The 26,918-nt window shown below is 36.9% G+C and overlaps 1 protein-coding gene across 2 annotated transcripts in view; it reads right to left on the reverse strand.

The window, feature by feature from the left end:
• Window positions 1-272: 272 nt before the first annotated feature.
• The window catches only part of LOC122556686 (tetraspanin-17), a 49,509-nt gene continuing 22,863 nt past the window's right edge, over window positions 273-26,918 (reverse strand). The window contains exons 3-8 of one of the 2 annotated variants that reach the window (XM_043703727.1): window positions 26,777-26,845; window positions 18,156-18,326; window positions 7,463-7,588; window positions 3,974-4,021; window positions 2,006-2,122; window positions 273-1,763 (exon numbers count right to left, since the gene is read on the reverse strand). In XM_043703727.1, coding sequence (XP_043559662.1) covers window positions 1,698-1,763; window positions 2,006-2,122; window positions 3,974-4,021; window positions 7,463-7,588; window positions 18,156-18,326; window positions 26,777-26,845 — 597 coding nt within the window. In that variant the 3' untranslated portion in view covers window positions 273-1,697. Of the gene's footprint in view, window positions 1,764-2,005; window positions 2,123-3,973; window positions 4,022-7,462; window positions 7,589-18,155; window positions 18,327-26,698; window positions 26,846-26,918 lie in introns of both variants that reach the window. The other variant, XM_043703726.1, reaches the window with a different exon arrangement.

Below are 26,918 nucleotides of genomic sequence, written 5' to 3' on the forward strand. Positions count from 1 at the left end.
TCTCAGAGATATTCTTGATCTTGGCACCAAGGAGGCAACACACCATTCTGACGTCACACCATCAGCCACAGAAACGCCTATATCTCTGACAAGACGATCCCCTATCACAATCTATTGCTTGGAACCTTACATATCCCTCATTATGTTAGAGCCAGTCTCAATACCACAAACCTTACACAATTTTCCTTTAATTTCTTGAGCCAATTCAGTAAAACTGGTGTTCATTAACAGGAATCCATTCCCATGCAAAAGACCAGAGAAGGAAAATTTTCCACATTAATACTAAGACTGGTCAGGTTGTAAAATGTAGTTTTTAATAATTTTTTTTTAAGTACAGCAGAACACAAAGTCATCTTAAACATGTGTCTAATGTGCATTAACAATGGTTTGTTGGCTACAAACTTTAATTACCATGCATAAAGAAAGATAAAAAGGAAAATCGCCAAAGATACATACTTCCCTCTGAACCTAATGTTCACGTTGACTTTGTTTGTTTACCATTATTTCTATTTTCCAGTGAACGCTAGTATGATTCTGAAGAAATTACCAAATACTTTTCAGCAACATTGTCATAAAAAAGTGTAAAGTTTGATGTAACCTACTAGTTACACCATTCATGGAAATTTCAGACTTCTGTATTAAAATTGAAGCTTGTAGTGACAGAAACATAAAATATTCATGCAAATCCTAGAAGGTGATTGGTTAAAAGTAGCAGCTGAGATACAAGTGTTTGTATTGTTCTCACTTTGCAGTCTTGGGAGACTGAATTCAACATTGTAGCATTTAATACTATGTAGAATAATTTAAAGTAAATTTCCTGAGTAGTCAAGTTTGCACCACCAGTTTAAAAGGACATTTTAGTGCAAGCAATGTGGTAATTTTAAAAGAAACAAATAAGTAACACTTACGTATTTATCTATAAATCTATTTTAATAAGCACCTGACACTGTTAACTTTCTTGCAATCCTCCTTTCTAACACATGAATCCTGTCAGTGATCACTAGGTTTAAAAAAAAAAGGCAATAACTGATTCATTGCCGAACGGCATGGATGGTAAAACACTACTCATCTGTTCGATAATGTAACAAAGAGATACAATTTTAAAAAAAGGTTAAAACAATATTCATTTGAAATCATTGTCTGAAAAACATCATAAGTACTGTCTAGCTGCACGACATGATGAATCTAAATCTCGAAGTCTGCATAGGCTAATTTTTCTGCCACTGCATTTTTAAAATGGACATATTTCACAAAATGTTCACATTAAATAGACAGGACTGGACTATTTAATAGCCCAGAAATATTGTGTTACCTACAACTGAGTCAGCAGTTGTATCCCCCTTTAGTTTCCCACCCTACCTCATAGAAAACATCTAAAACCACATTATCTTTAACAGTAACAAACATAATACATTTGTGGTGGTCTATACATACAGACAAGTAACATTTCAAAATATCCATTAACTACAAATTGCTATTGATCCCTTTGAAACCATTATTAACAAAATTTAAGGTTTTCGTTGCTGCCATTATAAAAGTCTAATGCTGTACAGCGGCCTCATGGTTTACTTCCACAGGTCTCAGCGTCAGAGATGAAACAGAGCTATGTCAGTGATTTTCATCCACTGTGCTTCTACAAATGTGCTTTCCACAGCTCTTGAGTTTGCTACTTGGTTTTAAATTTTTTTTGTAAAATTTCACCAGTTGGCTTTGACAGCTTTAATGTCAGTAACCAGATTCTGTGCCAGGCAAATTCCAAATATCTGAAAAAAGCAAAGTAAACACCATAACCATAACCACTATTCCAATTCAAACAGCAAAAGCAAGCATCAAGCTGACTACTATATTGAGACATAACCACATACAGATTTCAGTACATCAGCTGGAAAAAAAATGCAAATACTGGAAGTCTCCTGCAGAGAGACTAGTTTTCTTCACAGGAAAAGTAAGTAACACATTTGTTTCCTTACTTTTGTATTGTACTTTCTGTAAAACAATTGCTTACCTGTAGTAAAGCAATCGCAATGAAGATTCCAGCAACTACTATCAAATTTTCCTGCAACCATTTCTCAAACTGCCCAACACATCCTTTGGTATAAATATAATCTTGTTGATCTATTTCCTACAACAAAAAAAAAATCAACTTTGTCAATGGTAATAATTTTAAAAGTAGGTGTCAATATTTTTCATCATGATCGAGAAGCAAGGTTTATGGATATAAGCTAAGGTTTTGAGAAGAACTGTAATAGCTCTCCCATATTCGGATATGTATGTAAACTAAAGTGGATTAGATTAGTTTGCTTTTGTACCAGACCTCTACTCTGACAACAAAGTGATCAATTCTGTGAAGATATTAAGAGTCAGTCAATGAGAGTAGAAATAGAATATTCACTGGCTGAAAAGTGGTTGGAGAGGTTCGCAGTTAACCAATTGAGCAATGAGTGCTTCTTCACTGAGGAAAGGCTTAAAAATCTGCTCTGAAAAAAATTATATAGGTATGGAAACACCAAATGGCTCATCAACAAGAATTAGTTGGGTGACTGGGAGAGAACTGTTGGGATCAAAAGTTTTTCAAGACACATGTACAACATTTAAGAGATGCTTTTCACTCGTAAAATCCTCAAAGATTTTGATAATCAAGTTGGCAATAAGACTGAGATAGAGAGTTACTTCTGAAGCAAGCCCAAAGTGTACAAGACGATCCGGAAATTGCATGCCCTAACAAAGCCAGAATTTTCTCTTTACCAACAATTTCTACTGTCAACTAATTTCATAATGAACCGTGAAAAGCATTGGTGACAACTCAATATTAATCAGGCTATTACAATTAAATAGATAATTGTTTAATGGTTAGAAAAAAATGGCATTTCCAAAATCCTTTGTTCATTTAAATTTATTAACAGTAAGCCTATTATTTTAAAATTCCATTCACTATACAAGTGTTATATTATTATATCACCATATCACATTTGACTTAGAACCATAAATTTTGTAGAATTTGGCTTCCCAAAAGTAGTCTTTATGTATTCAGTAGCTAAACGATCATTGTTTTAAAGCCCTATTAATACTCTCCTTTATTCCAGTCTCTTCTATGTTTATATTTCCACACCTCATATAATCCCAGGCAAGTTAGACTATATGTTCTCTAGATCATCAATAACCTTTTTGTAATGGGATTCCCAAAACTGTTAACGGCTAACTAATTGTAGTCCAACTGATGTCTTGTACAAATGTATGGATTTATTCTTGTACTGTGATTGTATTTTACAAAAATTATCATTTCCTATCTACTGATTACAAATATTTGAGAACGTTTTGTCCCTGTATTTGTTTGTCTGTCTGTCCCTAGTTCATCCACACTCTAGGAATTCTATGATATCATGACAATTAAAGTCACTGCTAGATTGGCATATTGCTAAGCTACACAATAGGATGCTGGCTTGGAAAATAGTTTAATTAAAAAGCGTGTTCTTCAGATTTTGGGTTAATGCAGCACAACGTGTTCTGAAATTTTAACTTCACATGCTCAATTAAACATGCTGTGCAAAAACTGCCCAGCTTTTTACTGAGCTAGAGGAAAACTCTATTTTCCTCAATTTAAGTACTTTTTAGTAAGGATTACATAAAAATATAAAAACACAAATTAATTCATTGAACTTTATTTCATTGTAAACAAAATGTATCGCAGTAGGTTGTTCTTCCACTACAAAGCATATTTTTTTCTCAGAAGGATAGAAATTTCCAGCTAATTCAGTATTAATCTCTTTAAACAATACTGAAAAAGGAAATGAAAACCTTTAGGATAAAACCTGAAAACATATGAAATGTGCACACAATCTTCCTGTGAAACTATAACAATGCAAACATCTGTTTCCCAAAGAAAGAAATGTTGGTCATTTGACCTCAATAATAAAGCAAGCGCAAACTGTAATCTGTCTCTTCCTTCAACAAGAATTGAATTGCAAACACTTACCATTTTCAACCGAACATCATATCCGCACTGAGTGTTGATGACATCTTCCTACAGAAGTTAAAGAAAATAAAGTGTTATTCAAAGATTCACTGTCACAGCATATTTCAGTAAATTACTTAGTTTTGTTCATCTAATTAAGAACCAAGCAATATGCTGATTAAGGCAGAACTCTCAGGCAGCACCATAGTATATTTTTTAAAAAGTACCTGCTAATGGTCGCTCTGCTTCAACGAAAGCGATAATGATTACTCAATGTTGTGGGTTGGCTAATTCTCGACCCACAGCATTTTGGTAAATGGGATAGGGATGCCCTATAAAGGTGGTAGAAGCAGACTAAAGCATTAGCTTCCTTTTCATAACAACTGCTGCTGTGACTCAACAATAAAATGTTGTATCTCAAAGTGCAATATGGCTTGATGTACAGTTATCACTAGTCTTAATGACTGGTAACAAGCTCTTCCCAGTCACTAATGTCAATGCTAAGATTCAAGGAAAACATCAAAGTGTCTCTGAAGTCTTTTCTCTGCCTTTCTCTATGATGCTGGCCATTCGAGAGTTGAAAAACAGGACACAGGGATAGGGGAATTGCTGTTCAGCTATTTGGATAAAGTATCCCTTCCATCAAAATTGAATTTGCAGGGGTTTGCCTGAATGTTTATGGAGCTGGTCTCAATAAGAATGCTAGTATTCACAAGACAGTCTTCCAGTTGAACCTAGAGGATGCAACAGAGGCACTGCTGATGGAATTTCTCCAGCACTCTAATGAGTCTCAAACACAATCCAGGGATCACTGTATTTGAATGTGCTAACTATTGTTTGGCCATCAGGACTTGTATTATAGATGGCAGAGGGCTAAGATGACACAGCTCATCCACTGGTGAATGTCCTCATCAGTAGTAGCTTTGAGAGGCAATGGCTAAGGAAAAGGATGTGCTTAACATATTTCAGAGTCTTTTCTTCCAGAATACATCAGGTTTGGATATTTGGTTAACCAGATATGCATTGATATGGAAATTATTTTTAAAAGGAGGCATAGTTAGTAAGTTTGCAGATGACACCAACGGGACCTTGATAAGATGGGCCAAAAGGGCAGAGGGATGGCAGGTGGAGTTTAATTTAGATAAATGGGAGGTGCTACTTCTGGAAAGGCAAATCAGAGTAGGACTTATACACATAGGTCCTAGGGAAGCATTGCTGAACAAATGCACCTTGGAGTGTGGGTTCATAGTTCCTTGAAAGTGGAGTTGCAGGTAGATAGGATAGTGAAGGCAGCGTTTGGTATGCTTTCCTTTGTTGATCAGAGCATCGAGTATAGGAGTTGGGAGGTCATGTTGCGGCTGTACAAGACACTGGTTAGGCTAATTCTGGAATACTGTGTGCAATTCTGGTCTCCCTGCTATCGAAAGGATGTTGTGAAACTTGAGATGCTTCAGAAAAGATTCAGACGATGTTGCCAGGGTTGGAAGATTTGAGATATAGGGAGAGGCTGAATAGGCAGGGGTTGTTTTCCCTGGAGTGTCAGAGGCGGAAGGGTGATCTTATAGGGGTTTATAAAATCATGAGGAGTGTGGATAGGGTAAATAGACAAGGTATTTTACGTGGGGTGGCAGAGTCCAAAACTAGAGGGCATAGGTTTAGGGTGAGCGGGAAAAATTTCAAAGGGACCCAAGGAGCAACTTTTTCCACGCAGAAGTGTATGCCAGAGGAAGTGGTTCAATTACACATTTAAAATGCATCTGGATGGGTATATGAATAGGAAGGGTTTACAAGGATATGGGCCAAGTGCTGGCAAGTGGGATTAGATTAGTTTAGGATACCTGGTCGGCATGGACAAGTTGGACTGAAGGGTTTGTTTCTGTGCTCTAAATCTCTATGACTGGCTGAGATTTTTGAATACAGAACTGAAGAGCTGGAGAATGATTTGCAAACCTGCTGCAGAGTGGACAGTAACATTGTAGTCATCTGCTAATCGTAGATTATCTATAATGGTCAGTTTAGTTTTTACATAAGGTGACAGAGGTTGATCCATTTTCCATCTAAGCAGTGTTTAATTCTGACACCGGATAGGAGTTATCTTTGATAAAATTAACAGCCACTATCAAGTAAAATTAAAAATAACATGGGAGCCATCCTACAGCCTTGTTCTATCCCAGTCTGGATTTTGAAGGTGTCTGTTTCAGATCTCCCATCCAAGGCTTTTGCATTACACAGCTACAGTAGGAGAAAGTGAGGTCTGCAGATGCTGGAGATCAGAGCTGGAAATGTGTTGCTGGAAAAGCGCAGGTCAGGCAGCATCCAGGGAATAGGAGAGTCGACGTTTCGGGCATACAGTACAGCTACAGTAGTCCAAACCTCACCTACTGCATGCAATCTATTCATAAAGAGGTGATGACAGTGACTTTAAACATAAATACTAAGTTACGCTGAAGATTATGTCGATCTTCTAGTTTGCAAATTATAAGAAAATTTTCTGACAATCTCATTAGAATAGACTAGAACGTGTAAAAAAGTGGAAATTGATGTAAACCAATTTATCTCCAAAGTAAGTGTCTAAATAAACAAACAGTGCAACGTAAAATCACCAAGATTCAGGACTGCAATCTCAATTCTGGTGTAACTTTAACTTTAAATGCGCAAGCTTTCAAAATTGCTGTACCTTCAGGAAACGTACAGAGCTGAAGTTTCCACTGAGGAACACAGGGTTTTGACTAAGATTTTTACAGAATCAGCATCAATAGTGTGACAAGTTATTTGTACAGCTCATAATCACTACAAAATAATCCATCTTTTAGATGAACAGTCGTAAAGTTTATAATGTCATTCCTTCACAGTAGGAATATTGTACATTACAGGTTAAATAAATTTTAAAAATTGTATTAGTATGAAATAGCTATATACGGTTTTATCATAGTAAAACTCTCAATGCATCAGCATAGGTGACAAATAAAAAAAAATATAAATGAAGTACAGACTTCTATTTAAAGTTGGATGATGAACGCTAGTATCATTAAAAGTCTTCCAATTTTCAAATTTCATTTTTTGTTCCAGATTACAATTTATATTGAACCCTGGAAGTTTGTTTTTCAATTCACAATGACAGCAATGTTTCAGAAGTGCAATCAAGCTAATTTAGTATCACAGCATCTAATTAAATTTCTGCACTTTAGTATGTGGCAATAATTTCAAACTCTTAATTTAATGAGATGGGACTATTTACCCTACTGAAAGACAAAGATTAAATTACTTTCAATGCAGGGTCATTAAAAAGTGTACTACAGCAGCATTGCTTTATCACTAAACAAAGATTATAAATTACTTGTATGCAAGGAGGCTCAATCATCTGTCATGGTAAAAAGTTCAAGAATTTGGATCTTGTAAAGACTTTGAACCCCAGTTAGTTTTGCATTTCATGGATGCAATGTTGTTTCACAAACTTAGCCATAATCTACAAACAGTTAATTTTATCAGAAATGTATACAATATTGATACCGCAGGGTCTTTGATACAGCAAGAAAATGGAACACCACATCGCTCTCTGCTTGGGTTGAAATCTGTACAATTAAAGTAGATATTTAAGTCCCAGTCAATGGGTCCTCGAGCACCACAGCACAACCACTAAAAAGACAAAACAAGAATAAAATAATTAGCCCCATTAAAGCATAAGACTACGAAGCCAGCCTTGAAATACGTTGATACTAAAATGTGCTAGAAATGAAAAATAAATAAAGCTCAAGTATATGAAACCTGCTTAAGACAGAAGAAATTTGTAACTTGCTTTCAGAGTATTGCAGGGTTGGAAGAGGGAATTTATTTCAATTCTCTCCATCTTCTAATAGGAAAGCAAGTTAGCAAAAATCTGATGCAGCTTATATCATTTGTGCTGGTATAAATTATTTACCATGAAATTTCATCAAAATTGTTATCAGAAAAGGACAAGAATAGTCGTTGAGGTTTTGTTTTGGGAAAGGAAACCAAATGTTTAATCAAGGACAGACAATATCAGCTTCGATAGCTTGTACTTCCAAGTAAACCTGTTGGTCTATAACCTAGTGTTGTGTGATTTTTAACTTTGTCCATCCCAGTCCAATGTCAGCACCTCCACATTATGAATAAGACAAAGCATTTTCCATCCCTCACACTTAACATCCTTTATATTTATTCAAAAATTAAACCATGATATTCTAAATCAGTTTACTTCATCAGAAAATAAACTACCACTGCTACCAAATTGCATTCCATACATTAAACTGCTTCAGTCTTATTGAAGCAAACATTTTTGAATTTAAAAGCACATTTCCTTACAAAACACTCAAATGTTGCTTCCTCAAATTGAGCGTATTTCTAACTTGGAGAAAAAGTGAGGACTGCAGATGCTGGGGATCAGAGCATAAAAATGTGTTGAACTTCACAAGTGTGAAATTTGCAAGAGTACAGCAAGTCCCCAATCTGCACCACACAAAATGTGGTTGTGATTACACACCCAAATTGAAGGAACCAAGTTTTTGATGGTTAAAATGAGCCTGGAAACCATCTAGTTTTGGTTAGGGAAAGACTGTCCATTAATCCCTCATAATAAAAAAGTGAGGGGATTAGCAGTTACTCAGTTAGAGACATCAAAAGGTGGCAAGCCTTCAAGAGCTAAGAATCACTTCTGTTTCTTTGTGAATGTAGCATCGACACAAGGGGAACAGTATAACAATGGAGAGGGATTTCAATCATTTTAGAAATTAATGCTAAACCTTTTTGTACTTTAGAACATAAGTTGTCTATTGATATAGCATCTAGTCACTTTTTTTAAAAAAGTTTTTGAATTACAATAAAAGTCTTAAAACTTGAAATCTTGGGTGATTCTCGGTCACTGGAAGTTCAAACTTCTGTTGAAAAATTGTTGTTCTCTGCATGGGTTATAACAATTCCAATTGGCAGACATACTTTATTGAACTTTGACATAACCAACAAACATTTTATATCTAATCCCACAAACCATTTAATATGTTGCATTTAGAAGTTTCTTTCAACAAACTTGCATTATTCTTTATGGAGTATTGTTGCTGACCATTCATAACTTAAAATACTTTTCAATTCTCATTTGCATTGCATTCGTGAGCAAAAAATTTGCATAAGTCTATACTTGGATGAGCCAGATATCGCATGAAAACCTTTTAAATGATATTCTTAACTAAAAAGCATTGCATGAAGATTCTATTACTTCAGAAATAAACCATTACAAGACAAAAAAAACTTTAGAAATGGTGTACCTTGAAGTGAATGTCACTAAAAAACCCAATTTTGGGATTAAAAATGAGTACAGGTCCAGGCACTTCAACTGCTCGATCTCAATTTGCATGACAGGATTAGATTAAGAATTGGACATTTGTAGTTTCACAAATTTGACACCAACAATTGTTCTATGCTTATGGTGAGTGAAAACCACTACATGTTAACTAACACACTATGATCTAAAAAAGTATGCTCCAACGTTATTCAGTGCCAACTTTTAATATTACAACACTAGAACAACCAGATCACATTCAATGCATAAATTAATTTACACCTTCAATACAGCCAGAGAAAGAACTGCTTTTGCTTCTCCATCTAAGATACTACAGACTTTTGAATGGAAAAGCAGATAACAATTTTGACTTCCTATCTTAGTCCACAAATGGAGAGCCAAAAATAACAGTTCATAAGGGCATTCAAGATTTGAACCAGCAGCCTGACCAGGGCTTACATTTTTAAAATCTGCCTATTATTAAAATGAGGATAAAAGAAGAGGAGCAAGATGTGTAGTTTAGAACACAACCAGAAATCAAAAATGAGGCTGACAACAAAAAGTAGTAATGACAGCCTTATACATTTGTTATGGACTAGGCCAGACCACTCAAAACATTCTTAAGCAGGGCGGCACGGTGGCACAGTGGTTAGCACTGCTGCCTCACAGCACCAGAGACCCAGGTTCAATTCCCGACTCAGGTGACTGACTGTGTGGAGTTTGCACATTCTCCCCGTGTCTGCGTGGGTTTCCTCCGGGTGCTCCGGTTTCCTCCCACAGTCCAAAAGATGTGCAGGTCAGATGAATTGGCCATGCTAAATTGCCCATGGTGTTAGGAAAAAGAGGTAAATGTAGGGGTATGGGTGGGTCGCGCTTCGGCGGGTCAGTGTGGACTGGTTGGGACGAAGGGCATGTTTCCACACTGTAAGTAATCTAATCTAAAAAAGCCCAAACTTTGCTATTTGGTTCAGTAAGTGTACAGGGAAAATTATCCAGAGAAAGCTAGCTAGGTTGACTACCAGGTTTTACAACAGACAAAAATTTATTCACAAAATTACAGAATGAAACACATAGAACAGAACAGAACAGAATACCCATAGAACTCAGTCTATCCAATAAGATTTATTTATCCTGTTCCAAAAATACGCAACAAACAATAAACAAATCCCTTAAACACAGTAAAACTGAAACAGAGGCTTGTAGATCGAAGTTAGAAGAGCAAAAGGAGAGAGAGAAGTTCCAGTCTCAACTGACTGACTCTAGCAGCCTTTCTTCTCACACACAACTGCTGAACTGAACTGCACAGCTAGAGAACTGGCTATACCCCACATTAACTATACAGGTTACTTCTAAAACTTAAAAGCTTTGGCCTGAATACCCATTTGCTTACATATAAATAAAAAGGCCTCCCAATCCCCTTTTCATCGTTGTACCAATCCAGCCAATTAGGAACCTGGACTGTTGACCCCTCTGAAAAAAATCAAGGACTCAGTATGCTTGAGAGGAAGGAACAGTTTTTAGAAAAAGGAACAGCTTTTAGAAAAAGGACCAGCTTTGTGACACATTAAAAAGACTGAAAAATTGTAAATAAAAAAAGACTGAATAGTTATACAGTCCAGGAAAGAACACATTGGAGGAAGTGATTTGATGAAAACGGATTTTTTAAAAATTAAAGAATTTTTTGAATATTACAAAAATACAAAACAAAATACAAAGAAAACAACAAATTGCAAAATTAACTAAATAATAACTAGTAACTATAAAAAAAGACAGTAATAATAATAATAATACAGCTCAACGAACCATAGAAGTAGCCCTCGACCATTGACAGCATAAATTTATACATACTCATGTTTTCATCGTTTCTCCTCTCTGCACACCAAACGCATTAAACAGAATCGTCATTGTTATATAAAGGCCCTTATTAGTATGGCAGACAAATCTGTACCCAAGTAGTCCAAAAAGGGCTGCCACGTCTTATAAAAATTCTGTTTTATGGTACATTCTTGCAAGAAAGTCCAAGGGGGTGTGCTCCATGTCTATCTTACGCCAGCCCGACAGCCCCAGGGGGTTTTCACATGCTCACCCCCAATAGAATATTCTTTCTCACACACGAAGTGAGGATACTGAAAAGCTTTTTTTTGTATGCATCTGATGGAAGTGGGTTAACAAGACCAAGAGGAGGAGATACTGGGTCCATCCCCACCTCTGTCTCCAAGATTCTATTTCACCTACCACATCGCTCCAGTATGCCTGCAGCCTGTGAGCGTGTCCTGTTGTAACTCGAGATCCTTCTTGCATTTTCCCAGATATTCTCCCATACTTTAGAGGAGATTTCAATGTCCAGCTCTCTCGCCCACACTTTACAGAGCCGTTCGGAGTTCAAGGGACCCACTCCCAACAGGTAAGGGATATTGCTGACAGAAAGCGTGTTCTCAGCACTCAGATCTACAAGGATCAGTTAGAAGCGTGGTCTCTTTTTTGTATTAAATTTCTAATTTGAAAAAAACACAGAAGAGGTCCCTACTGGACAACTCATATTTCTGAGCCAACCGGTCAAAAGACATCAGTATGTCCCCCTCGAAAAAGTCACCCAGGCAAGGCACACCCCTAGCTGCCCAGTGTTTAAACTCAGAGTCCATGCTGAAAACCCAGCATACCAACTACGGGCGTAAAAAAAGATGTTTTGGCAATATTCCCCTCACTCTGACGTATTGACCTCCACACCTTAACAGTATTAATAATTATGGGGCTATGGCAATATTTCTTAACGGTCTTCATTTTGTCCCAGAACAGCAAGCTAGTAAGGGAGCATCTTGCCTGAGATGCTGTAATGTCCGACAATAGTGAGTGAGGATACCCCCCACCCCAGGCCCAGTCATTCACATAAGGTAGCAAAGAGCTTAGTTGATAGTTTTTAATATCTGGAAAATCCACTCCTCCCACAGTGTGTGGTAGCTGCAGTTTAGTCAGTTTAATAAGGGGTCGCTTACAATACCAGATGAAGAAACTGAAGCAGCCGTTCAGTCTTCTAAATGTTTGCTTAGTAAAAAGCAGAGGAAGCATTCACATAGGACACAGCAGATGGGGGGAGAATGCTCATTTTAATGAGGGCTACCTGACCTAACCAAGAGATCGGAAGCACCTCCCATCTTCAAAGGTCTTGCTTGATTCTGTCAAGTAAATGGGCAAAATTGATTTTAAATAGCCAATCAAAGTGATGAATATACCTAAGTAGAGAAAGCCCTCCTGTGACCATCTAAAGAGAAATCAAGATTAGTCCTCAAGAGAAGGCATTTTCAGGATCATATTAAGCAACCTCCTGACATTATTTGATGATCTACAACCTTTTATAAAATCCGTTTGATCCTCAATGTTGGAAGGCAACACAGTTTCTAATCTAAGTGCAAGTGTCTTAGATGGGATTTTGAAATTGACATTCAGGAGTGGGATGGGCCCCAAAGGAAGCAGAGTCCTACAGGGCCTTCCCTTTTTTTAAAGAATAAGAGAGATGTTTGCCTCTCAAAGATGGTGCGAGGCAGCCACGGCTATGTGAATCGTTAACCATACTGACAGTATAACTTCCTTACAAAACTCACTGGGAGGTCCGTCAGGAGCAGGTGCCTTTCCATTCTGAAGGTGCCTCGCACCAACTACAGGGCATTGAGGATCGACTCTTGCTCAGGGGTCACTCCCAGGAGACCCAAACTCTTAAAAAAAAGACTCCATCCTAACTCGCCCATCCTCTCAATTTTCAAACTTCTGAAATGCCACGTTAATCCTTTTAGAATCATGGGTTAAATTTCCAGTGTCTTCCCTGATCGAGATAATGACTTGGGGAACACACCCTTTCCTGGCAAGATACGCTAAGTACTTGCCCAGCTTGTCCCCATGCTCAAACAGCCTTTGGTTGCAAAGGTAAGCTCCCTCATAGTTGTCTTTGAGAGGAAAAAGAATTGTGATCTTTGTACATTGACTTCTGTATTCTTTTTGACTCCTGCAGTGCATTTGGGCTCAGTGTTGTCATGTACAATTGGCAATATCACTACTTCTGATCATGCTCCAGTGTATTTAATGGTGAGGACTAAGGACACAATGATAGGTCTGAGGCATTGGCGACTGGATCTCTTCATCCTTCAGGATAACAAATTTACTGAATTACTTTCTGAATTCGGGGCTTTTTTAGACATTAATTCAGGCTCAGCCAGTAACCCATCCATTGTCTGGGAAACTGCTAAAATCCATGCTAGGGAGTTAATTATTTTCTGTTCTCCCAGTAACAAATGGCAAAAAGATGAGCAGCAACGAGACACGTCTGAAGGCAGCTGAAAAGGCATACTTTGATAGGGCCTCGATGGCTAAACTGCAGAGGATCACAGCGCTTTAGTCCACACTGAACTCCATGCTCTCACATGAAATTTTTTTTAAAACTAGATATATGCAAATACAATTATTTCTGTGTAGCCAGTACTAATATTATGCATTCCCAGATCATGAATAGCATGGCTCAAAAGCAGAACAAACCTTTAACTTTACTTCAGCGATATGTATTTCTAAAATAACCTCAAAAGAACATCTACAGTATATTTTTGTGATTTATATGTCTATTTTCTTGAATTAAAAAGAATATATACTCACTACTGTCTGCTTCTAGAGTTGTATTGTCCAATACACTCAACACTTGCCTCATGTGGAAAATTGCAACTGCCATTTTCAAATGTACATAACACTGAGTTAACTTGAAGTTACAAATGTGGGTATGAGTAGAAGTATCACTCACTAGACCACTATCAGTCATCCTTCTGTGTAAGAAAGGATCAACCACATTTCTGTTGAATTAGTGTCACACATCAGTTAGACTGTGACTATATTTATTACAATATAATTCAATGCTCCAGTTTTTAGTGGCCTGGAAGCTGATGGGCCACATGTTCAAAGAAAGAAAGAATAGTCCACTAGTTTTTGCCTTCAGCATTCAAATTCTTTTTTGGGTGCGTTTAATGATTTTAAATATTATCTACATTTAAATATGTGGACAACCACAGCAAGGGGTGCTCTGAAACCAAGGACAGTCTTTGGAACGTTTAATTGCTCTCAAAACCTTACTGGCGAATCTAGTGTCATAGTGAATGCTAACTGAAGAATTTGGTTATGTTTAACTAGTAGCTTATGGTTTCCTCAAAATAATTGAGGTGCCTGAACAGCAGTCAGATCTGAAGGACTACTAAATGACAGTTGAAATGTGCAATGATGGTAAGCTGGGGCAGTGCAGTGACATTCCAGCAGGTTCAACTTTCATATTGATACATTGGATGAATTAGATGATTGAAAGGATGGCTTAAAAGGAAGGTTGGCCAAGAGCCAAAAGGTGAAATAAATACCCAACTGTGTTCAGAAATGCCAGGCAACAGAGCATATGCAAGGTTCAGAATACAGAAGTCAATGTACAAAGATCACAATTCTTTTTCCTGTCAAAGACTCCACATATAAATTCTGATTGTTAAAATAATTTCATCTTGAAGAAAAATGTATTTAAAGCAAACGTAGCACACTACCAGAAACAGAATTTTTAATTTAAGCGTCACCACATTCCAAGGCTGTAAAAAGGCTCGCTTTGCAAAGTAGTTGGATGGAAAAGTCCCTTTGAAGTTTACAGAATCACAGAATTGTTGCAGTACAGTGGAAGGCCTTTTGGCTCACTCTTTCAGTGCCAGTTCTCTAAACAGTGCCACTGCCCTACATTCTCATTGCAACGCTGCACATTGTTGTTATCTGAAATGAAACCTAATTCTCTTTTGAATGCCTGCGTCCATCACATTCCAGTCCCAAAACTCTGGAAAGATTTTCCCTTATATCACTTTGCTTCTTTTAATTATTTTGAACCCATGTGCTGTCGTTCTTAATCCTTTCATAAGTGGGAAAATTTTCTCCCCAATTAATCTGTCCAGAGCCCACTCAATTTTGAATCCTTCAAACCAATCTTCTATCAGCCTTTACTTCTCCCAAGACAAAAACAGTTAGAACTCTCTCAATGTATCTTTGTTGTTAAAACTCATCATAAAACTTCTAATAAGTTTGCAATCTTCCTCAAGTGTGGAGCCTAATGTTCCAGCTAAGGCTGGACTCGTATCTTATACAAGTTCACATAATCTTCTTGCTCTTGTACTCTACACCCTACTGATAAAGCATTTGATGTATTAAATGCTCTCTCAACCTGTCCTGCCACCTTTATTGACTTATATGCATATACATCCAAGTCCCTCTGCTCCTTCAAACACTTTAGAGTTGTTCACTTTATTTCATGTTGTCTCTCAAGAGTCTTCCTCCCAAAATGTATCAACTCTTACTTCTCAATGAAATTCATCTGCCACGTAACAACAGACTCCAAACAAAAAATTAGGCCCTTTTAAAGACAACATCCTCCTCTACAGTTTACAAGGTTTCAATGTTTGTATTATTCCCAAATGTTGAAACTGTGCTTGTACCCCAAAATCTAGATTATTTATGCACAACAGAAAAGGCAGGAGACCCATTACTGACCTATGGGCCCCTGCAAGTAACATTGCCTGAGACATCCATTAACCATTACCCTCGCTTTTCTATCATTGAGCCAATTCTGTATCCATGTTGCCACTATCCCTTTTATACAGTCGTAGAGTCATACAGCACGGTCCAACTCATCCATGCCAACCAAGTTTCCCAAACTAAACTAGTCCCACTTGCCTGCATTAAGCCCATATCCCTCTAAACCTTTCCTGTTCATGTACCTGTCCAAAATGTCTTTTAAATGCCGTGACTGTACCTGTACCTACCACTTCCTCTGGCAGTCCATTCCCCACATTGAACCACACTCTGGTCCCCTTAGGTCCCTTTTAAATCTTTCTCCTCTCAATATAAAAATATGCACTTTAGTTTTGAACTCCCCTACCTTAGGGAAAATACTTTTGCCATTCACCTAATCTATGTCCCTCATGATTTTATTCCATAAGCTCTAACTTTGCTTAAGCCTGTTTTGTGGCATTGTATCAAAACACCTTCTGGAAGTTCATGTATATATTAACAGCATTGCCCTGATCAATGCTCAGTCCTGCCTTTGCCAGTAGGTGATTTGAACATGATTTTCTCTTGTGAAATCCATGCAGACTCTCCTTAATTAACCTGTTTTTGTCCATATAACTATTAATTTTGCCCTGAAAGTTTTGGGAAGCTTTCAAACTAGTGAAGTTGGACTGGTCTGTTCTTGTGCAGCTTATCCTTACACTCTTTCCTGAATAGGAGTGTAATGTTAAACAAGAGCAGCATGCTGGCTCAGTGATTAACACAGTTGCCTCACTGTGCCAGGGACATGACTTCGATTCCAACCTTGGGTAACAGTGTGTGGAGTTAGCTCGTTCTCCCAGTGTCTGTATAGACTCTACTGGGTGATCCGGTTTCCTCCCAATAATATAAAAGATATGCAGGTTAAGTGGATTAGCCATGCTAAAAAGTCCACATTGACTAGTAACGTGCAGGTTAGGTGGATTAACAGTGGCAAAATGCAGGATTACAAGGATAGGGTCAGTAGCTGGGTCTGGGTGGGATACTTTTCGTAGAATTGGTGCAGGACCTGATAGGCTGAATGACCTCTTCCTGCATTGTAGGGGTTCTATGATTTTTCTATGATTCAGCTACAGTTTCCCATTCCCTGGAAAATTATTGCATGTTACTCTAACTTCTATTCTCACTTTCCTCAGTATCGTTGAATACATTTTATTCAATCCTGGTGCCTTGACTGGTTCTCCTAGGTAAAAACAATGACTGCAGATGCTGGAAACCAGATTCTGGATTAGTGGTGCTGGAAGAGCGCAGCAGTTCAGGCAGCATCCAAGAAGCTTCGAAATCGACGCTAGCTCTGGCAGGAAGTACATGTGTTAAATGCTGACCATTTGAAACCACAAAATTGTTTTCAAAACAATAAACCTTTGAGTTACTAATATTGTATACAATTTGCATCATGTAGTAATTAGGATGACCTGATCACTACAATTTTGGCTAGTACTGAAATGCTACTGGACGACACGACTATGGACTGTCTATCATGAATTCAAACAACCTATTTCAAATCAATCAACATTTTTTGGCAAACCTTTTATTAACCAGCACCTGTGGGACCAGGAGCAAGCCAGTTAATCAAATCTTAGAGTTGATCAAAAGGTCCACATAATCAAAGTAAAAACGCACATTACATATTAGAAATGTAATGCAGGAGGTATACACATCTCTGTTTTATTTTATTTACACATAAATAAGTTAAATAAGAATGGAACTTCGTCTTAACTAAAATTTACCACTTCTCACTCGCGTTCTCAACTGACTACTTAGACATCATGGAAATCTCGATAGTACGGTTAACTACTGGTATTTCAGGTATATAATTTTTGCCAGTTAAAATCAAGTTTGCTGTACTTCCACAGCCAAATTGTTTATTAAACCTATTTTGTAAATCCATGATGAAATTCAACTGGAAAGTCAGATGAATGCAAAGACATTTGCATCTTTTAACAAAGATTACAAATTAGGGAAATGACAAGTAATATTTTATTTCAAGCTAAAGCAAACTCTACTGATACATCTCTCCAATATTTATTTTCATTTGCTGCATCTATAAATGTCAAAACAGTTTTAACCTAATTCCTACATGGTAAGCATAAATGTGGTAAGAGGGTATTGAGCATTGTTGCCCCTACCTTTGAGCTAGAAGGCTTGGATTCTTGTCTTGACAAGTTGATTAAAAATATCTACGCACTATGATATAAATAATACTTCATTATAGTGAAATTACTGCCATGCTATTTTAGGTGCCCGTTTTATAAAGTTTATGAAATGACCTATCAATTTTACCTAATACATGGATGATTTATATTTACTTACATATTCCTGTGCAAAATCAATAAGGTTTTGAAGATCTATGTCATCTCTATAAGCTTGAACATTTTTGTTGATAAATAAGTTGAGCTGGTCCTTGATCCAGTCCTTGAAGACAAATGCAAGTATTCCCGTCGTCAACTCCAAGAAGAAAATTAGACCCAAAAATACTGAAAACTGAAAAAAAAAATATTTTAATGGAATTCATCTTACAAAATATAATGTAAATTCAGAAATGTGACATTTTTTTTCCAGTTAGCACAAAATATTTTCACACAAATTTCAAATGTTATAATTTCTGCATTTTCAATGCGAAAAGCATAAACTGGTAAAACTGAAGGAGAAAATATATACATGGTGTAATTTCTCCCCCAAATTATGATAAATAACAAATTTAACAAAATTGTTCTTGCTCACTTATTGTTCCATCTCATCCTATTTCCCATTAATTCAGAGCTAATTTTAGAAATTATCAAAGTCTAATTTAAAAGGAATCTAGTGAACTGAAAATATAAGTTAAAGAAGAGTACATAACTTATTTTTATATTCGCACCTTTACGTAACATGCCTTTTATTTATTTATAAATGCATGTCTCGTTGACATTTTCCCATGTAGAGAATTGAAATCAGTTTTAACTCACTGCTAATGAAAGCACCCTGCATATTTCACAAGTCCAATTTTAACAGCAGGAAATGATAAATGGCATTCATTATTTACAAGAAAATAGGAAATTTCTGTTTATGTTACTAAGACCAATTGACCGACAGCTACGGAGAATGGTAGCGCAATGAAAAGGTGGCAGTTTCCTCCTTCAAAAATAAATTAATCTCTTCAAAACTAAGTTATTATGGCAGTGGTAAATATTTCAAAAGTACTTTATCTGCCATTAGAATGCCAAAATTTATTCTCCCTACTTTAACCTGTACCTCTATTAGATTTTGGCATCTCCTACCCCAATTTGGCCAATTTCCATCTTTCAATTGTTTGACACCAAAAATTTCACTTCTTAAATTCTTCTTCTTTCATCATTCCTGTTATTTCTTAAGTTCAGTTTATTTTAATTACATCCTTTTGTGAAAATGTCCCTTCTTCACCCTAACGAATGCATCCTGCAAACTGGATCGTGAGGCACTTCTAGTACCTGGGTTCGATCCAACCCTCAGGTGATGGTCTGTATGGAGCCTCCACGCTCCCAGTGTCTGCATGGGTTCCCTCCGAAAGATGTGATGGTCAGGTGGGCTGGCCAAGAGAAATGCAGGGTTACAGGAATAGGATAGGGGAGTGGGTCTGTGGGATGCTCTTTGAATGGTCAGAGTGGACTCAAATGGGCCGAATGGCCTGCTTCCACACTGTAGCGATTTTATGAGCTCTGAAATGAACTTTAGTATCCAATAAGATATGGTCACTTCAATAAAGTAAATAAAAATATCATTCGGGCCTCAGTAAATAAGTAACTGAGGTACAAGAGGAAAATGATCTATGGACATGGCTGAAAAAAGTTAAAAGCAGCACTGTGGGTCAACAATGCAATTAAAATGCTGAAGCAGTTAGCAATTTAATTCTAGAGGTTAAGAGGATATGTTAACATGAAGAGGATTCTGATTAGACCACATCTATGCATAGCACTGGCCTCCATGTTGTTTAAAAAAAAGAGAAGCATTCAAAGTGCAAAGAAATCAGGAATGGTACTAGAACTGAGAGAAAAGTAGAAGAGAAAAGAACTTGGAGAAGTAACGGAGATGCTGAAGATCCGAAAGAAAAACAGAAATTGCAGGAGAAACTCAGCAGGTCTGGCAGCATCAGTGGGAAGAAAAAAAATGTTAACTCTGCCTTCTGCCCACAGAAGCTGTCAAACCTGTTGAAGTTGTCCAGCAGTTTGTTTTGTTTCAGAACTTAGAGGAAACTTGATAGACATCTTTAAAATTTCAAGAGATACAGCACATTAAGAAACATTTTCCAATATCAAATAGAGGACCATCAATTTGTTAATAAATAGGGGTATAAAAAGTAACTTCACCCAAAGTAGTTAGAGTTGGTACTTGCTGTCACGGTATAATTGATTGCTTAGATATTTGCAAAAGGAAATTTTGACATCTTATATTTGTAATGTTTCTTTGATGTATTGAAACTTTTCAAGATGCTTCATGGGGGTATTTTGAAATAAAGTATAATACCAAGCCACATAAGTCAAAGAACAGAAAGCTGTATGTTTTAGAAATTATCTTAAAAAGGAGAAAATGAAATGGTGAGAAGAGGTGTAAAGAAGGAATTCTAGAGCTTGCAGCCTCAGCAACTCAAAAGCATAGCCACTAATGGTGGAATAATTATGAAGAATTAGGCACAAGAGAATATAAGAAGACTGCAGGGTTGGAGGAGATTGAAGAGTTAGGGAGAGGCAAAGCAATGGAGAGATCTGAAAACAAAGATGTGAATTTTAAAACAAGACTTTGCTTGACCAGGAGCCAATTTAATTCAAAAAAATGGTAATAACTCTGCCTCAATTTGTAGCAGTTAGGGTTGTGGATGACCTCAGGTTTATGGGCAGTAGAATGAGAGACTAGCCAAGGTTGCATTGGATTACTTGAATCTAGAGATAATGAAGTCACAAATGTAGATTTCAGCAACAGATTAACTGATCCTGGTGCAAAGTACAGAAAAGAGAAAAGAATCAAAAAGCTGAAAAATTGAGATAAGGAAACAAAATGGGAACAAATTAATGCAAATATAAACACTAGCAGAGACTAAAGAATAGCCTGTTTCTCTTCCAAATTTTTTCATGTCCTTATCGTGACTGCCTTGAAGAACACTCCAACTTTCTCAAGTAAAATCAAAAGTCCATCAACTCTCACTTCCCTGTTCATGCTTAGGATGCGAATATGTTGATCGTTTGAATTTTTATTTTCATGTCGATGTTCCAGCTCTTTCCTCTTTCTGATCTGGATGGCACCAAAGTTCTGAAGAAGGGTCACTGGATTCAAAACAGGAACTTTGCTTTTTCTCCACAGATGGTGCCAGACCTGAGTTTCTCCAACTATTTCTGATTTTGTTTCAGATTTCCAGCTCCTGCAGTTCTTTGTTTATTTTAACCACTACCCAGATGTCTCTGATCAAATTCTGCTTTCTACCTGGTAACTTCAACAGCCTGCAGTACCCAAGACAACCTTATTGCTGCTTGTAATTTCTAAAGCCATTATGACTAGTAATCAGAACCCTATCAAAATTCACATTCCAATACCATGTTGTTCTATTGCTCTTTCTAAATATCTTAAAGTTTTTCTCAATCCTCCCACTGAACCTTTCCCAATCTTGATGGTGTAATCAGTAATTCATCAAGATAAAGTAACACTACTTTTTCAAATTCTGAAAGGTTTTTTTTGTTACTGCTTTCGAGATTAAGAGTTCCTTTTTCAAAAACAACAACTGGCAATTTCATTCCACTATGTTCACTACTTTGGTCTCTGGTTCCACTGCTTATTTCCCATCTCACCCAACATGTGCCCTAACTTGGGTCATCTCTTCTGTTTCACTTATTCTAAATTTACTTACTCCTTGAAAATGTGATCTTTTTCAACCTGAGAATGCGATCTTTACTCTTATAAATACATCCCACACTAGCTTATTTTCTGAATTCAGGGTAAGCAATGCGATTTTCCTCAACGCTTGTACACCGCTGATTGAATTTTTGTTATCTTTTCCAAGGATATCTCTATCTCACACATTTGTACCTTGAACATCTTGTATTCTCTAAGTGATGGACCACTGCAATAAAATGTGCTCAATAAGATCATCCAACAATCATAACCATAACTGACATCCCACCTTTCCGCATCTTTTCAACATATTATTTGCATTAACAAAGCTGTAAGTTTTACTAGCTTTTACTTTTCAGTTTTGAAAGTACAGATCTACCTTCCCACAAATTCTAATTGACCATCAAGATTGAAACAGAAGTAGAAATATATCTTTTCTCAGCATTTGTAATACTTTTTTAAAAATTCCCTTGTGATCTAGTTCCACAAACCATTCCATGATTGAATTCGGATTCTCAACACTTTGGTAAATTACCAGTCTTTGTGCAGCTTGTCACTGCACAGCTTTTAACCAAGTTACCAGTACATGTCCTGCCCCCAGTCTTAAATTTTTGGCCATCCAAGTGTAGCCATGTATTAATACAATAATTAACAATTCACTCGCTGACTTCATCGGTAAGTTGACGAATTCAACTTCAATCTGTCCTCCCTCTCTGAATTCTTTAATTCTCTAAAATGTACAAATATCAGTTAGACCATTAAAGCCCTTTAAGTCTGTTCTACCATTCAATTAGATCATGACCGAAGAGCATCTTAATGCTATTTAACCACCTTGCTTCATATTCTGTTATACTGAAGCTTAACATGAAAATCTCTGTCCCAACAGTTTCAAATGAGTACCTTAGCCTTTTTGGTGAAGGTGATTCTAGATTCAACTGTTCCTTTGGTAAGAAAAATGTTTGCCATTTATTTTTCAAACGGCACAGGTTTAAGATCGCACCCTTTTGTTCTACATTCCCCAACTTCTCCAGTGGAATCAGATTTTCATTAGCAACCCTACTATCTCAACTGAAGTTAAGAGTCGGAATAGGCAATTTGGCACTTCAAACCTGTTGATAGTTAATAAGATCATGACTGATAGGATTAAAACCTCAACTCCACATTTCTGTCTACCCCAATAAACTTTCACCCCTTGGTTAGCAACACAGATTCCAGACTGATTCAAATCACACAGAGCTTGGTTACCAACAAACTGAGAAGATTCAGTAAACCTTGTCAGGTAATGGCTAACTCCACCAGCTCAAAAAAATAATCACCAGCGAGTGACTTGAACACACCCAACAGGTCATCAAGAAACTACGTTTGTTTTGGACAATGAAGAACTAGGTCTCTCCATGAGTATAACCTTCATAGACAAGTCATAATTCCACAAACTTTACATCAAGACAAGCTAGACCATCTTTGTCTGAAAATAAATGAGATTGGCTTGAGTCCACCTATTGGCCGAGCATTAATAAGAAAACAGTCAGTTTATTAAGTAATGTGAAACATATCAATTCTATCAACCTCAAAAAAGGGGTAAAGAAGAGGGAGTAAAAGGCTAAAAGAGTTGAGAAAAACTTATCAGAAAGTGTTGTTAAGATAGAAACTTTTGTAACATTTAAGCAGTAGTTAGATATTCAGTTGCATTGATATAGCCTCCAAGGTTATGGAGCTCTCCCAGGTTTTAACTCAGAGTGCGGAGATTTTTTGCAAAGGGTTTTAGAAACTAGGTCACTGACCAATGCAAGTTTCATCTCTTCAATTCTTGTAAACATAATGGAGGGGGAGGGGTAGGATGTTCTTTGGAGGGTCGGTGTGAACTTGTTGGGCCGAATAGCCTGTTTCCACACTGTAGGGATGCTATGATAGCAGCAATTCACCAAGGATCTTGAAACAACATATTTAAACCCGCAACTTCTACCACCCAGAGGGACAAGGACAGCAGATTTTAGCACACACCACCATCTCAAAAACCCCCTCCAGTCACCCAACAATCCTGGTTTGGAATTATACATCTGTTCCGTTGCCGTCATAGAGTCAAAGTCCTGGAATTCCTTTCCAGTAGCACAATAGGTGTACCCAAGCCACAACAACTCTTAATCTTTCATGGAGACAGTCCATTGCCACCTTCTCAAGGGCAATTTGGAATAAATAACAAACGTTGGCCGTGGCAGCAATGTAAGGCAAGAAAGTTGTGCAAATTACTCTGGAAGCCAGCTGTACTAGGCAGCCATATCACTGAATAAACATCCTGATGAGTTTTAGATTTTGTGAACAATCAGTTACAAACTTATCGAAGTGATGAGAAATAGAAAAGCTATCTGCTTATTATGATAGCCTCACGCATGATAAACACTGCATCAACAGACTGAGATGTAACTAACTGTTTGAAAGCAGTAATGCAGCACATTGCAGCAAAGTTCAACCATCGGTTCAGATTCCTGCACTTGGCTCAAAATGTAACCTTAACCTCTTCACCGTACAGCTGTTTTTAACTACAAACTCTACTTTAGAAATTACATAAAGGTAATATCACCAAATCTGCAATAATGCAGTAAATTGTCAAAAGAATGTGGAATACAATCATTGATATCAAACAACAACTGCTAATTTAAAAACCATTAGAAAAATCAAGAGAATTGAAAGTATTTAAAATAGAGATTAAAGTTTGTTACAAACAATTTCTCCCATAAGTAACATACACAATGGTAAAGGTACCCAAAAAATAAAGGAAGCCAAATTAAAAGAGACTACTCTGGGAACATTGATGCAAGCAATATCTATGAAGAAAATAAAACTCGTGTTTCAATTATAATATTTGTCAGAACAATAAACTGGCAACCTTGTTTGAAAACAACGCAAGTCCAAATGGTTCTCTACATTTTACATATTCTGTTGGTTTATTGAAGACAACAGTGCAACATTGCCACCACTTCAGACAAAGTAAAATCATGGAAGACATACTGAGCTGCACTTCCTGTGGCAACCTGATAATGTCTAAATCTCACAGTGAGTAGACCTTGTGTTTCCAAAACTAACCAGGAAACATTAGCGCATACATTTCTTCAATTTTCCTGGCCAATGAAAGATTCAGCAAAATTCCTTCAGCACAATAAACATCAGAGGAAGCAGTCCAGAGATTCTATGATGCCACACACACCCTTTCCAGCTCTTGCTGCCATATTCTACTGATATCTGAAAAGTCCCAAATAACTTTAGTCTGCTAGTATGAATCTGAGTGCATGTGAAGAACATTGTCTGGGGTAAAATATTGGCCGGTGGGGGGGGGGGGTGAGCAAGTGAGTGCAAGCATGGGAGTGAGCGTGTGTCTGGATTATGAAGGGAGTATCAGAGACTCATATGATCATTGGGTTTCCTCAGTCAGTGGAGAGGCAGGGTCGGGAATGTTTAGCAACATAGGAGTACGACTGTTTAAATGTGTCCAACACTTTCAGGGCAACTACCCAGGTAAGAATGTTGGCTTGCTCCCTCATCTCTGACTATAACCTAGAATCTCAGATTTTCATGCAGGATCCGGGGGTCTTCCTGGGCAATTACCAGAGTTGGCGCCTTAAAGGGATGCCGGCATGCATCCTTTTAGGTACATCCAGTTTCTGTCTGAACATTGAGACGATAAAATCTGAACCAACAGTTTCATTCATGTCTTTAGGCTGCACTGAATGGTTGGTATACCTATTGCAAGTAAGTAACTTCTTTTCTGATCTTATTCAAAATTTTAATCAGAGGCTACTGACTTGGAGCTGCAATTTCCAAATTCCCATTATCTCCAAATTGTCAATAGTTACCTCAAATGTTTTCAGGGACAGGTCAGGAAATAAACAGCAAACTGTATCTCATAATCATGCAGTTTTCATGTGATGTATTTGACCTATGTCTCTACAAGACATCCAATATTTCAAAAAAGTGAAATGCCACTCAAATTTGCAAAACATTATTCTTTCTAGATCATAAATAAAAACATTCTAAAAGACTATTTGACAATTAAAACTAGGCTAACCATTTATAACTTAAATTGGTAACCATTCATCTGCCTTTTGCACAATTTATCAAACTAAGCAGTTCCTTCAACATTTTTGAGCTGTGTCAGCTTCTAATTTAAACAAAATCAGTCTCTATGGAGTGCAGAAAGAAGTTCATGTGATTTCTGATTTCCCCACTAAAATTTTAAAAACTCAGTCATATACAGAATAAGCCATTATACAATATCTAAGAAGTCTGATTATTCACGTGACAAAACCCACTACGTTATCATCTTTGCACAGGAGTTTGAACTGCAGTAGAATTTTTAATCATTTATGTGCTTTGAACAGCTTTACAGGAATAATCATTAAATTAGTATTTAATAAAACCTTATTTTTGTCAGGATCAATTTAGGTAGCTGACAGTGATTTCTGCAAGGAGCCAAAAGGTAGCTCCAAGTCAGTAGCTTTTGATTAAAATTTTGAATAAGATCAGAAAAGGAGTTACCATTCAGTGCAGTCTAAAGACATGATAGAAACTGTTGGTTCAGATTTTATCGTCTCAATGTTCAGACAGAAACTGGATGTACCTAAAAGGATGCATGCTGGCATCCTTGATGAAATGAATTGCAATATACACAACCATAAGTTAATTCACACATACATATCTTGGCAAAAGCAGTTTGTTTTTTCAGAGATTACTTAGAAACTAACTTTTCCAGTTATAAAAATGTTTATAAAGTTAACGCACATTATTCTGTTCAGAATTGACCAAATCAAAGTTTACAAAGCATTCAATAAAATTTTGGAGGATGCCCCATTTGGTTTGTTTTCTAAATTATTAACATTGATAGAAAACAATTGTTGCTATTAAATTTGTTTAAAAAGGAGAAAATAATTTTAAAACAACAAATTGAGAGAACAGTCAAAAAAATTAATTATAACTTAATTAAAACTTAAACCACACTTAACCAGTGTTAAAGTAAACATACTTACAAACTTCAAAAGGAATGTGTTTTCACGGAGTGCACCAATACAACCAGCAAATCCAAGAATGAACATCACTCCACCTACCACAATGAACAACCATACTGGGTCAAACCCTCCCAGATCTGTAATAGAGGAGATGTTCGAAAGAACACCCTAAAAAAGAAAATATTACATATCATTATTATTCGTCAAAAATAAATCAACTTTCTAACTAGCATTGGATTAT

The sequence above is a fragment of the Chiloscyllium plagiosum genome, chromosome 14 (genome assembly GCF_004010195.1).
Source record: "Chiloscyllium plagiosum isolate BGI_BamShark_2017 chromosome 14, ASM401019v2, whole genome shotgun sequence".
Classification (NCBI taxonomy): Eukaryota; Metazoa; Chordata; class Chondrichthyes; order Orectolobiformes; family Hemiscylliidae; genus Chiloscyllium; species Chiloscyllium plagiosum.